The following is a 14,855-nucleotide window of genomic DNA, read 5'->3' on the forward strand; positions in this document are numbered from 1 at the left end:
CCCCGCTACAACGTCACCATAATATACTGTAATACAGTTCTCAGTGTTTTGTAAGAGTGTAGATGCAAAGACTAAATTATTAACTGGTAGGGCAAATTTTGAGCAGATGTGGCAAAGTGGAGAGGTGGAGTGGTGGCTCTGAGACTAAGGATCTGCACTGGCAATCGAAAGGTTGCCAGTTCAAATCCCGTAAAATGCCAAAAGGGACTCTGCTCTGTTGGGCCCTTGAGGAAGACCCTTAACCTGCGATTGCTAAGCGCTTTGAGTAGTGAGAACAGCGCTATATAAATGCAAAGAATTAAAATCTAAGGAGGGTGGACTGGGATAAGCATTTAAGTGTGGAAACAGTCGAGGAGAATCGGAACAGGTTTAAAAATGTTTTACATGTAATGCAGGACAGGCACATACCTACATTTGGAATTAATAGGAAATTTATAGAAACTCCACAGTGGGTTAATAAAGAGTTAAAAATGAAGCTGCAAATGAAAAAGCAGATGGATAGGATGTATAAGACTAATAACTCCAAAGTGAATCATAAAGCGTATGAGAACATGACGGCAACCATTGAGAAGGATATCAGAAAGGATAAAAGACAGTTGGAGAGGAATAGAGCAGATAAGGCGAAAGAAGACCCTAAGAGAATCTTTGACTATTTAAGGATCTGCGCTGGTATCCCGAAGGTTGCCAGTTCGAATCCCCGTCACTGCCAAAAGAGATCCTACTCTGATGGGCCCTTGAGCAAGGCCCTTAACCTTCAGTTGCTCCAGGAGCGCTGTACAATGGCTGACCCTGCGCTCTGACCCCATGAGGTATGCGAAAACTAACAAATTCCTAATACAAGAAATTGTATAAGGCGAAATAAAGGACAAAAAAAAAAAAAGTGAAGTGCATCAGAAATAGTAAAGGAGAATTAAAAGATACAGACTCTGAAATAGTGGACGCTCTAAACTCGCATTTTTCTGAGGTGTTCACAAGTGAGTGAGTGTTGTTCCAAGTGATTTAAAAACTGCTGCTGTAACCTCTGTTTTTAAAAAAAACCTGCCTCAGATCCCTTACAGCTAAACGTTTATCGCCCAATTTCTAATCTTCCGTTTATGGCTAAGATCTTAGAAAAGGTTGTTGCTGCTCAACTCAATGATTATTTAAACTTGTGTAACCTGCTTGAGCCTTTTCAGCACTGAAACTGCTTTACTTAAGGTAGCCAATGACTACCTTCTGACATATTCTGGGATGGCCGCTCTTCTAGTTCTCCTTGACTTGCCCTCATGTTCTCATACACTCTATGATTCAATTTAGAGTTATTCATCTTATACGTCTTAGTCATCTTTTTGTCCTTTGCACCTTTTTTTTTAAACTCTTTATTAACCCACTGTGGAGTTTTTTTAAATTTCCTATTAATTCCAAATTCAGGTACGTGCCTTTCCTGCATTACCTGTGAAACATTTTTAAACCTGTTCCACTGCTCCTGGACTGTCTCCACACTTAAAACCTTTTCCCAGTTTATCTCTTTCAGGCTTTTGCCTCATCTGCTCAAAATTTGCCCAACCAAAAGTTACACTTAACAGTTTCTGTCCGCACTCTTCCAAAATATACAGAATTGTATTACATTATGGTCACTTGACCCTAGTGGTCCAATCACCTCTACACTCTCAATTCTATCCTGATTATTACTAAATACTAAATCCAGACAGGCTTCACCCCGTGTTGGTGCTTTAACATGCTGTGTTATCAAACAATCACTGATTACTTCTAAAAACTCCTGCTCTTGTGCTCTGCCATTTGCAAGGTTAATTTCAGTTAATATTTGGATAATTAAAGTCCCCCATGACTACAATATCCCCCTGTGTGTTGAAATGACTGTCTACATTGGGTGGTCTATAACCCTCTCCTAAAATAAGGCCTCTTTCCCTAATGCTTTCCACAGATGAGTACAGCTTGACTCTGCTTTGCTCCATACACTTACCAGTTTGCTTACACTGGTTTCTCCAGACCCAGCTGTGGCCTGCCGCATCACATGACCTCTGAAGACGCTGTTCACCGAGTTGAAGAAGCTGCTTTTACCACATCCAATCTGCCCGATCAGGAGGATTCTAGGATCCTCCACCAACTCTGTGACAGTCTGGTATTTTCGAATTTCATCTATACGTTTATCCCTTACACTGGTTATGAGAAAGGAAGAAAGAGCAGGAAGAGAAGTTAGTTCAGGATCAAACACTAATACACCAAAGATACACTCAGGGTGACAAGAAGTCCCCATTGCACCCAACATTCAGCAGCACATTTGTCACGTTAGCACAATAGAGCACACTGAACCATACTACACTCCCTCTCTTTCTGCTTCCAAATATTTTGTAAAATGAGATCATTGATGTCCTTTAAAAACCCTGTAGAAAAGAGACTGCACCTTCAGACACACATAAAGAACACAAGTGTGTGTGACGTAACAAGTTAGCAGACAGAAATAACGTTGAGAGAAACAAAATCTAATATTTGAGTCTGCCTTTGACATAACTGATGATCGTTCTGAGTATTTGTGGTATCAAGTACTGTTCGGTTTATATTTCATTAGTGCATCCAGAAGAAAATTGCAACATGTTGGGATGAACAGAGTGATAAAGATATTCTTATCAAATTCTGCACTGCTGCCAAGTCAACCAGGAGACAGAATCCCTCCAGAAAGGCCTGGGTGTGCCCTTGGGCACCTGGTTCAGTCCGTGAGGTCAGTGCCAAGCAGGCACACAGATCCAGTATCTTGGCAGTGACTTTCTTCCAACCAAGTTCTTGATTAGAAACAAAGTCAGTGGATTTTTGGAAACTATATTTTTAAAAAATCATTCAGCGGACACTTAAAATCAATTTGTAATTCAGAATTTCTTTTCAGCTAATATGTTACTTTTCTGGGGAAATACAGAACAGGAGCGCCAAGGGTGAGGATGATTTAGGCTTTTATTAAGATACTAGCGAACCCGCGGCGTACCATACGCCGCATAATCAGGCTGCTTTTTTAATGATTTTTAAGCACAGGGAGAAAATTAACATTTCAAAAATCGGTAGGTGCTCGGGCGCGGAGGGCAGAATGGTAGGAGAGGGGAAGGATGCCCATTCCGCCCCCTCCGTCATGCTAGTCTGCTGATGTCTCGTTCAGTATGCACTGCCTGCTCGTGTGCCCACCCCCAACTCGCCACCTGAGTCGTTTTCCTCTTTGCACAGTCCACATGCACCTGTGAGTCACATAGACTTTTCATTGTTCTTTGCGGTGTTGGCTGCTTTTCTATAAATAATCCACTAAGTCACCCGACAACGGTAGTAGCGAGGGGGGGGAGGGGGAGTGTACAAAGAGCAGGGACGTAATCAGTGCGAGCGTATGACCCGCTAGCCAACCCGCGGTGTAGCATACGCTGCATAATTATGTATTGATGGAATAGAAGTGAAAATAAAATCGAGCCCAGTGCATTCTTTAACTGCCTTGTAGCGCAGTGGTAGTGTTGCTGCTTTGCAGTAAGGAGACTGTGGAAGATTTTGGGTTCGCTTCCCAGTTCCTCCCTGTGTGGATAGCGCTTTGAATACTGAAAACACCGGTATATCAATGTAATGAAGTATTATTCTTATGCGTCCAGCGCTCTCTCTCTCTCGCGCGCACCTGTATGTGTGTGTGTGTCGCTCGCTCGCTGCACGTGTTCCTGCAGGCATACCAGTAAGTGAATGAAAAGATGGAACGCTGAAGATAGCAACATACAACTGTCCATGACTGAACACTGGTTTTGGCAGATACATGCATATCTTTTTGAAAGTTTGGCCCTGTGCCTTATTAATTGTCATCGCAAAGGCAAATCTAACAGGAAATTGTCTTCATGTTAAAGTAAAACGCAAATTGTCCACGACAAACAAACTGTTTTATATGCTGCATAGCAACCTGTGGCGTAGTATACGCCGTATAATCACGCTGCTTTTTTAATGTTTTTTAAGCAGAGGGAGAAAATGAACACTTGCAAAATCCGTAACGCTGCTTTCAGTAAGTACAATGCACACGCGTTTAATTTGTCGGCCACTTTTTGCCAGCCGTCTTTTCTGGTTTGGGCTGCTTTTGTAGTGTTACCGCTTGTGCATATTAAATCTTGAAATCCTTCGAGTAACTAATTAACTAACTAACACCCACCCACCCAGCTTGTGTGAAAAAAATGCACCCGTACTTTCATCATTTTGTTGCAGCCTATCAAAGACTTGCTGATCATGTTTTTTAGACTCAATATACATTGTCTTTTCACTCAGCGCAGGGGCGCGCATTCATCTCGGATTATTACATCCTGCTAGACTAATCTGCTACACGGCTGCGTTTGAAAAACCGACTTATCCCAGATGAGTTTCACTGGCATTAATGATTAGGAATCTGGTTGGAACAAAACCCTGCATCCACAGGGGTTCACCAGGACCGAGTCTGAGAAACACTGCTGAACACAGACGAAACTGACTCAGGTGAGGAGTTGGGACGGGAAAAGTAGTTGCAGCTATTGATTATTCAGTGGTGTTTGCCTGGGTGTCTGATCTGCTCAACGGGATCATAAATAAAAGGAAAACAATGTGAAGGCAATGTCACAGGTGATCCTGTGGTATAGCGGGTCCACAGCTATTTGTGCTCAGCGGAAGTTTGGCTTTTTACAGTAGCTCTTTAAATACCTAAATACAGTATGTAGAAAAGTAAGTAAATGAATAAACATACACACACTACGGTCTGAACACACACCAAAATGACTGAAACAGAAGCAAATTAAAAAGAAAGAAAACTTCTGACTTGACAGTCCCAGTCACTGTGAGGCGTTATTTTTAGTGTATCGTAAAGAAAGTGGATAAACTTCTCTCATGAGTTTGCCTTCAGTCTGATAACAGAGATGTTTGTTGTCATTGCATTTGCAGAAACCTGGATGAATGAAAATGACGACCACTTGACGAATGACGCTTTTGTTGACTGATTTGTTTGGATTGGCTCTGCTATCAATCAAGTCCCTGCCTGTATTTAAATAAACAATGGTGTAGAGAAAAGGCGTGCAGGTGGTGTAACTTTTATCAGCCTCACTGTGCCCCATATATTTTTCACCCCATATAGTTTTCATCACAATCATGGATATTCTCCTGTGGTGAGCAAAGAAGTTCACATCATCTCTGGGGTGATACAGAGCCTTGAACTCCTGTCTCCTGAGTCCCCAAATTTATTTTGGACGACTTTAACCAGCGTTCACTTATACAAAACACTGAGTGATTTCTATCCAATACGTCACTTGAACAACAAAGTGTTTGATCGGTGCTACAGTAACATTAACGGCACTTATGAATCTCAAACCAAACCCTCCCCAGGACTATCAGGTAATCACTGTGTCCATCTCATTCCTACCTATAAAGTGGTCTTTAAAAGAGAAAAGCCAGAAATGAAAGGCCTGTATGGCAGTTCTGAATGCACTGACTGGACTGTGCGTTAAGAGCTCTGAGCTGACAATAATGAATTAAAGGACACATTAAACAGAATTAATTAATCCCCTTGGGATTAATAAAGTATCTATCTATCTATCTATCTATCTATCTATCTATCTATCTATCTATCTATCTATCTATCTATCTATCTATCTATCTATCTATCTATCTATCTATCTATCTATCTATCTATCTATCTATCTATCTATCTATCTATCTATCTATCTATCTATCTATCTATCTAATATTCAATGAGGATGCCGTAGCACTAATTAACTCAGCCATAAAACAGCCTAACAACAAAGAGTGAATTCCCAGTGATGTCTACTAATCACAAGAAATTTCAACACAGAACTGTAACTGAACAGACAGAAGCAGAGATGGAGGTGAAACATCAAATAAAGCGGCAAACGTTGAAGTAGAAGGGCAAGGCAGGGAATGAACTGTGAACTGATAACCAGGGTTCATTGTGGAATGGCATAATGATGATGGCCTGAGTAAAAACAATTAAAATACTTGTGGCATTGGTTGGCTTAATGAATTTTATTTAAAGCTCAAGACCCTAAATTTTGCTTTATAAATTTTGTCACCAAAGTATCAGACTGAGGACTGGAGCTGGGTATCAGTCCTTCTTTGATCAGAATGATGTAACTAAGGTCCTTCTATAAACTAAAATCCAAAAGCTGACTGGATAAGTAGACAACTGCTTCATTCCCATGCCAAGAAATTGTCTTCAAGATTACACTTCATACCTGAGATGTCTCTGGACTCAGGGCAAGGGCCCAAACTCTGAAAACAGGCCTGTGTTATTCCAATAGCCAAGACGTCACATCCAAAATAAATAACTTCAGACTGGTGGCTTTACCTTCTTATGTCATAAAAACTTTGTGAGAAGTTGATTCCAAAACTTAAGCCGGGCCTATTGGACCTGTGGCACTGAGCTAATGGAGATGTCTGGAGGATACCACAGCGACATCTTTCTGAGCATATGGAAGAATGAGAAACTCATACAAGATTGTTGTTTATTGACTTCTTGTCTGCTTTTACTACAATCCAGCCTTGTGTTTTAGTTGCCAGATGTATTGATTGTTACATTCTGATTGGATCTTAACCTGATGAGCCTGATTCTGGACTTCTTCACTATGAAAGCACAAAGAGTGGGTGCTGATGGCTATTCATCTCATGACCTCATTCTGTCCAGTGGATCACCTCAAGGCTACAAATAACTGCCGGAGTTCACACAAGGACTGACAGGTCTTTGTCTGTGAAGACGCCTCTGTCATTATGAGCCTTTTACAATGTAAGGAGGACGGCCTCTTCTTGATGGGTTTGTTTAACGGTGTGAGTGCTCAGTTTTACATATAAATATCTCTAAGAAGTGGACATGGCTGTAAAAGGTAGGTGCCCCCCTCACCCTGCACTCCCTCAATAATGAAAGGGGCGAGGGTGGACAATCACTGATAACAGGCTGACCTTCACCTCAACACAGAAAGTCGCATGTAAGAAGGGGCAGAAACTGATTTTCCTTCTAAGCTAACTAACTCAACTGCTGTAAATTGGACAAAACTATACTGACAGTTTTATAGAACTTTTATTGAATCTATTGTCACATTTGCTTTTATTTGCTGGTTTAGCAACCTTAGATCTTAAAACATAATCTCTCTGAGAGCTGCTGTAATTATCAGTAAACCTATTGGTTTGTAGTGGTCCTCTGTCACCGCGCTGTATCACAAACAAGTCAGAAAGAAGGCCGAAAGCATTTTGGAGTCTAGTAGTCATAGGGATCCTGCTGAATTCTGAATGTGTACATAAATGTTAAAGGTGATTATTCTAATATGCCGAAATCTTGTGGTGGTCTGTACTAAGTATGATAGTTACTGCTATACACTGATCCGTCACAGCATTAAACCCCCTGCCTAATATTGTGTTGGTCCCTCTCGAGTCATGGACTCCACAAGACCTCCGAAGGTGTCCTGTGGCATCTGCGCTAGGACGTTACCAGCAAATCCTTTAAGTCCTGTAAATTGTAAGGTGAGACCTTCATGGATTGGACTTGCTTCTTCAGCACATCATGGAGGATCAGTCAATCAGACTGAGGTCTGGGGAATTTGGGGCCCAAGTCAACACCTTGGTCTCTTTGCCATCAACCATACCGGAACAATTTTTTTTTGTGTATCAGGGTGCATTATCTTTCTGAAAGAGGCCACTGTCATCAACAAATACCATTGTTGTTAAGGGGTGTACTGTACGTGGTCTGCAGCAATCTTAAGGAAGGTGGTATGTGTCAAAGTAATATCCATGTGAATGCCAGGACCCAAGGTTTCATAGTGGAACATTTGTGAGGGCGTCACACTGCCTCCATAGTGCACCACTGCTTTCTTCCCATAGTGCATCCTGCTGCCACCTCATCCCCAGGTAAACAACACACACACACCCTGCCATCCACATGATCTAAAAGAAAACATAATTCATCAGACCAGGCCACCTTTTTCCATTGTTCAGTGGTCCAGTTCTGACACTCATGTGCCCATTACAGATATTCATGGTGGTAGACTGAGGTCAGCATAGGAAGTGTGAGTTCTGATGCCTTTCTCTCATGTCCAGCATTATGTTTTTCAGCAATTTGTACTGCATTAGCTCTTCTGTGGAATCTATGGGATCGGACTAGACAGGCTATCCTTCGCATCAATGAGCCTTCGACGCTTTTCACCCTGTTGCTGGTTCACCAGTTGCTATTCTTTGGACAATTTCTAGTAGGTACTAACTAATGTGCAAAACCTGCCATTTTGAAGATGTTCTGACCCAATTGTCCAGACATCACAGTTTGGCCCAAAGTTTCTGAAATCCATACGTTTGCTTATTTTAGATCATATCACCATTAAATACTGACTGTTGAGCTGCTGCAGAATATATGCCACCCCTCGACAGGTGCCACTGAAATGAGACAATTGATGTTATTCACTTCACCTGTCAGTGGCTGGCTTGTTTTCTTCTCTCTGTGTAACAATATCCTGTGTTTTTTTTTGTAATTTCCCACGTTAAACATATTTCCCTCTGGAATAATAAAGTCTACTCAAACTAAAATCTATAGTCTACAATACCACTTTACAAGTAATTCAAAACAGAGGCCAAATACAGTAGGCTTGCAGTAGCTGAAATAGCTTTTATAGACAGTCACGTCCAACAGAAGTCACGGAAAAAAATGAGTGTTGGTTGATGTGCTCCTGTCATGTGTTGGTTGTGGAAGACCTCCAGCTAATTAGGGTTCAGATTGCTTTAACATAACATTTTTCAAAGAAGTACCTGATGGAGATTTCAAAAAATCTCAAGCTAAAATTGTAGACCGCACTGAAACATGATGGACATCAGAGCATTGTGACGCTCAGTGTCAGAGAACTATTGGATCCTGAGTACAAGTTTATTCACCGTATACGTAATGTGTCACAGAGCCCCACTTAGGGACCTCACTTCTTCCTCTGTTCATTTTTACAAAAGTTAGGGTTGCTTTTGTGGTTTATTTTAACACTCATGAGCACCACGTCACAATTTCAATGAGCAGCAGAAGTGAGTTGCTGTGACAGAGTCCACAAGCAGCATATTACCCACAAGCCATTATATATAACACACCTTAACTGCATGGAAAGAAAAGGTTATGGCCACCCTGACTCTCCAGACCAGGGGCCTCATGCATAATGCCGTGCATAGAATTCACAGTAAAGCACAGCGTACAGACAAAAACAGAAATATGCATATGTGCAAAAAAATACAATTGCATAAATCTGTACGTAGGCCAATGTCCATGTTCTTCCGTTACATAAATCCCTGTCAGCGTGAAAAGTAATGCATGTGCACGCACCTGTTGCCCCACCCAGACTCCTCCCAGAATTTCACATATTTTAATATTCAAATTAATATAAATAGCCCTTTCCGTTCTGTGTTCGGTTAAAAGACAATGGAAAAAGCACATGATAAAAAGAATTTCAGCAAATGCGAAGTTGAGGCAAGGAAAAACGTACAATTTGTTGGCTTAAGCAGTGGTATAAACAACATAATGAAGTTGATCAAGTGGTATAGAGTACGGAGAAACTCGAAAGTTCAAGTTCAGAAAGTCACACAGTGCCCAAAATAAATAAGAAGTGAGCAGATATCAAAGTTGCAGTGAAAAAGTGAGTTGTTACCCACCGTCTGAGTGTCATACGAAAGCTTATTAGGGTACAGAGAAAAAAAATAGGGACACAGTGAAAAAAGTCAAAATGTCCACTTCAAACGTGTAGTTAATTTTATCATTAATTTACTAGTTTCTCAAATCCCATTGTAACTAAAGTGGCACATTAAATGTTTTGCATTCTGTGTGTTCTTCTGTGTGCTCTATGTGTGTGAATCACTACTTGCTTCTTATTAAATGGTCTTTCTCTTACGCCAACAAGACACAGAATACATTCCATTCATGATATTACAGATCTCTGAATAATTTAAGTACTAAGATGTATACTTGATATCATTTTCATGATGATAGGAATTAAACCATGTAGTAAACATGGGACCACAATGGTGCAGTGATAGTGACGAGCTGGCGCCCCGTCCAGAGATTGTTCCTGCCTCCCACAAGATGCTTGCTGCGCCATGCGTAACCCTCGATAAAGTAATTTATTGCAGCAGTACTGTCTCTTTCTTTCATTACTAACCCACGATTCCTGTCCTTTCTTTTCATTATCCAAATAACCAAACGGCACACAATAAGTTCTTTAATAAATGTAAAATCATCTCTAAGTTTAGAATGCCGATTCTTCAAAACTTTTAAGGATCATTGAAATATCTTCGTAGTACGTGTTTACTTATTCCATCCATCTATCTATCCAGGGTCGCGCCATTCCCAGGAAGAATACAGCATGAGGCAGGAACAATCCCTGAATGGGGCGCCAGCTCATCACTACTGCCCTGCCACCGTGCCCAAACATTTAATTATTAACAATATACATTATTTCAATGAAGTTAAAACTGTATCTATACAACGTAATATACATACTTTACTGCATTTCATCTTAAAAATGGTATCAAGACCTCCAAGAAGATAGCGCTTAGAAATCTAAATCAACTTAGAAGACAATTGCCATCATCTGTAAATATGTGCTCTCTTCTGTTCAACTGAATTGAATTCCTTTATTGTTATTGTATGGTACAATGTGATTCCTGCGGTGGGTTGGCACCCTGCCCAGGATTGGTTCCTGCCTTGTGCCCTGTGTTGGCTGGGATTGGCTCCAGCAGACCCCCGTGACCCTGTGTTCGGATTCAGCGGGTTGGAAAATGGATGGATGGATGGACAATGTGATTCAATATGCAAATCCTGCATTTATTTTCTTATAAAATGATAAAATAACAACAACAATAATAATAATATGATAAAAAAACAATGAAAAATATACAATATGTAAGCATAAGTGGCTCAGGTTGTGCAATATTACAACTGTAGTGCAAGTTTACAGTAGGTGATTGTACTTGTATGTACAGACAGTGCTACCAGGAGCACTTGATGGACTGATTGAGTGTGTTTAAAGCTCGATGAAACTGTTTCTGAACTGCAAGGTCCTGACAGGAAGGGCTCTGAAGGGTTTGCCGTATGTGAGAAATTCAAACAGACTGTGCGCGTGGCTGAGGCAGCGTGTGCTAGAAGCTGTACCCCAATAATTCTCTCCGCTCTTTACTCAACCCATGTAGAGCTTTCTGATCAGCAGCTGTACAGCTGCGATTCCACATTGAAATACTCTGAGTGGTGCAGTGAGAGTAACAACACTAAAGCAGCTATGGTATTTGAATAGTTTGGCCATTCAGTGGACCATTATAATGTTACAGTTTAATTACAATCAGATGCATTAAACTAATAAACAATATGCGGTTAATTTCAGTGTATTTGATAAAGCCGTGTCAGGGATGTGGATCTAAAAAAGAATGGAGCAAAAGCATTGCTTTGATGCTGGGTACTGCCAGTTTGCAAAACTGAGCCAAAAATTTGCGTATGTAATGAAGTGAGCTGGCATGAAAATGTGCGTGGCTTTAAGACAAATTTAGTTTTTATATATTGCGATGTGAATATGGAATTGGGTGTACGCAATATTTTTGTGCATACGCACTGTTTATACATGAGGCCCCAGGACTGAGGAACTATTAGCTGATCTTGTGTGTAAAAACTGTTGTGTTAGATGACATGGCTGACAAATGACCCAAAGGAATGAAATAATCAAAAAAAGAGATCTCCTCAATATTGTTTTGGTTTCTTCTAAGACAACAATGACTTCAGAAAAAAATGAAATGGAGACATGTACCTTTGTTTCATGCTTCTAAGATTTTTCCCCTGAGAAAAAAATATCCCAATATTCTCACAAGTGTCTCCTCTTGAGCTTCAGAAGAGATCTCAACAAAGTCACACAAAGGGCTCAGATTTTCCAAGTATTCTCTTTTTTTTATAATTTGACAGTATTTGCTTTGTGTGCTTAGTAATTAATGATAAAATCTATGGACAGTTGTTTATGATAATAAAACAGTTTACTATGATTATGAAACTGTAGTCTTTGCTTGAGAGTGATACTATTATTTGCTGTACTCCAATTAAATCATAGTTATTCTGGAAGAAAAGGTAGGCGGTGTGGCATAGTGGGTAAAACTCTGGTCTTCAAACTCTAGGATTGCAGGTTCAGATCCCACTACTGACACCTGTTTTACCACAAGAAAGTCACTTCATCTGCCTGTGCACCACTTGGAAACAAAAAAAAATATATAACTGATTGTATCTGAGCTGTTATAAGTCACCTTGGAGAAAGACATCAGTCCAATAATAAGTAAAATATATGAAGTCTTGAGAGCGATTAAAAAAGATTAGATGGAGACCTCACAAAATACAAGATATTTATCAAACCAAATTCTCAAGTTTGACTACTTTTACCTCAGCTGCGTCTCACATCTCCTTTTTTTGTCTAAGGCTGTTTTTCTTGAGAAATTTTAAGAGAAACGTCTGTGACAAAGTTAATTCTTGAAATTAAACATTTCTTGTATGTCTCATAAGCCATCAAAGATCTACCTTTGAGGAGTAAAACATTCCTATAACAATGGGAGGTCATGGTTTTAGTTACAGGACCCCTTAAACTGTGGAGTGGTCTGCCTGCCACTGTAAGAGATGCCCTATTCTGCTTTTCTTCTCAGTACTCAAATGTGGCACTTGGTCCCATTGCCCTACTGCCAAGTTTTCTGTCTGCCTAAGGAAAAGTCATTTCTGATGGATGGGTGCTGGAGTCATCAGGTAGTGGAGTCTTTTCATTATATAGGCCGGCACGTCACTGACTCAGCTATGGAATGGCCGATTGGGGGAGGCAGCTTAATGACTGAGGTCTCCAGGACTCTGAACAAATCTGAATCTTATTACGTGATATCAGATGCTCTTGCATTCTGCTCTGTACTTGTAATATTACTATTATGCCTAACCTAAATGGAAAGGGGTCTCTCTTTGAACTGCCTTTCCTGAGATTGCTTCCATTTTTTTTCCTACAAGGGTTTTTTGGGAGTTTTTCTTATCTTTTTAGAGAGTCAAGGCTGGGGGGCTGTCAGTAGACAGCCCATTGCAGCACTCCTTGTGAAATTTTAGACCATATAAAAATAAATTGTATTGCATGTATTGTATTGTATCCAAGTTATTTAAGTGACAAATATGATACCAAAAGTGATGGGAGACTGCAGCGTCTAGTCTGAATACACAGCAGTTATAAACACGTTTTCCATGCCTGCTTACGCACACCCCAACACACACACATATTTCTCTCTTACCCCCACTCTCTAAAAAACAAAAAGCCTCCTTCTTCCCATAGATGTCTGGGATGCTGCCCTCTTATGGCCTGGGCTGTTATTACACCTTTATTTAAAATCACAGAACAAATGTGAATTGCAGTGAATACTGACACATCATTGCCCTCAGTCACACTTTTCCAGCCCACTTTTCTCTCCACCAACTGCTCTGTAAAAACAGGCAAACGACTCATCTTTTAGCACACTTGTATCTCTGGGTGTTTTCATCACACATCACCTCAGAAAGTGTCTAGTCAAGTTACTCACTTTACGCTAAATTCCTGAATCCTCCATGGTTTTTCAATCAGGTGACTTTGGGATGGCCGTTCATCTATTAATTAAACAAAGATTTTACCAGTTAGTTTTTATTTTCATCGACAATCGCATCATAATAGTAATTTGGGATAACTGGCATGTGACTCCCCTATCAGATTTAAACAACACAGCTTATAAAGGAGACCACCTGAAGGATAGCTTTTGGTAAAATGGACACAAGCCTTCATAGAGACAGCAGAGCAAGCTTTGTTTACTGTAACTATTCGCATCACCCTACTCCTTTACTCCTTGTATACATACCTCAGTGACGCCATGTTTACAGCTTTCATTGGGTCACATGATACAGTATGGACACAATTTCCCAGATGGCTCATCCATTTCATCCACATGATTTTACTACCAGAATATGCCAAAATAGTTTAACATTATTTTATTTTGATCATTTATTCATCTAAAACATATAAGGTCGCTAGTGACCCTGAGTGCGGTAATGTGTCAATATTTTTTGTAAACAACACTTGAACAAAACCTGCTTTTTTAAACCTGTCTTTGTATCTCTTATATGTTCATTATGGCTACATTTCTATCTTTTTACTTTTATGTAGGCATTTACAAGTTTAGAGGGGAAATGGAGAAGAAAAATAATGCTGATTATTGGCATAGCAAGCCCTTGAAACATCCCAGCCATTGATAGTACATTACTTCAGAGAGAACAATATATCATGATACATCTGACACCATAAGATCATGAATGCTGCGGGTAGAAAATTGTGAAACAGCAGAGTTTAGAAAAGGAGGAGAAGGATAATAAAGCTGAAGGGGGCTGCACAGCCTGAAACTGAACAACTCACATTACCTGATATAAAATCTTACAGATCCAGAAATGGACAGAAAACACAGAAGGTGTTTTTATCAGCAGCATTTCTATTGACCCCACTCATTATTTAGTTATTTATGAGTTTAGAGTAACAAGGGATAAGAAAATAAGTTCCTCTGACACTTATCAGCATATAAAAGCCCTTGAAAGAATCCTGTCATTGATGGCAGAAGATGAGTCAGAGAGAGCCTGGGAGGCATACAGGGAGACAAACGATGAACAACACAGTAATGTATTGTAGATTGACACTTCTGATGACAGCAGATCCTGAATGTTCTGGGCAAGAAATTATAAAGAGGTAAAATGCAGATGAGGGGGATGTTGAAAGTGAAGCAGCACAAGTCACGTCACCTGAAACAGCATCATACACGATAGTAAAACAGCTGAATGCTTCAGAGTGTGTCGTGGG

The 14,855-nt window shown here is 40.2% G+C and overlaps 1 protein-coding gene across 1 annotated transcript in view; it reads right to left on the minus strand.

Annotated features, from left to right (window-relative positions):
* The window catches only part of LOC114658712 (interferon-induced protein 44-like), a 74,622-nt gene that overhangs the window by 33,090 nt on the left and 26,677 nt on the right, over nucleotides 1–14,855 (minus strand). Inside the window, exons 2-3 of the mRNA XM_028810752.2 lie at nucleotides 13,561–13,624; nucleotides 1,964–2,159 (exon numbers count right to left, since the gene is read on the minus strand). Of these exons, the coding sequence (XP_028666585.1) occupies nucleotides 1,964–2,159; nucleotides 13,561–13,624 (260 nt within the window). The remainder of the gene's footprint in view (nucleotides 1–1,963; nucleotides 2,160–13,560; nucleotides 13,625–14,855) is intronic.

This window comes from Erpetoichthys calabaricus, chromosome 10, assembly GCF_900747795.2.
Source record: "Erpetoichthys calabaricus chromosome 10, fErpCal1.3, whole genome shotgun sequence".
Classification (NCBI taxonomy): Eukaryota; Metazoa; Chordata; class Cladistia; order Polypteriformes; family Polypteridae; genus Erpetoichthys; species Erpetoichthys calabaricus.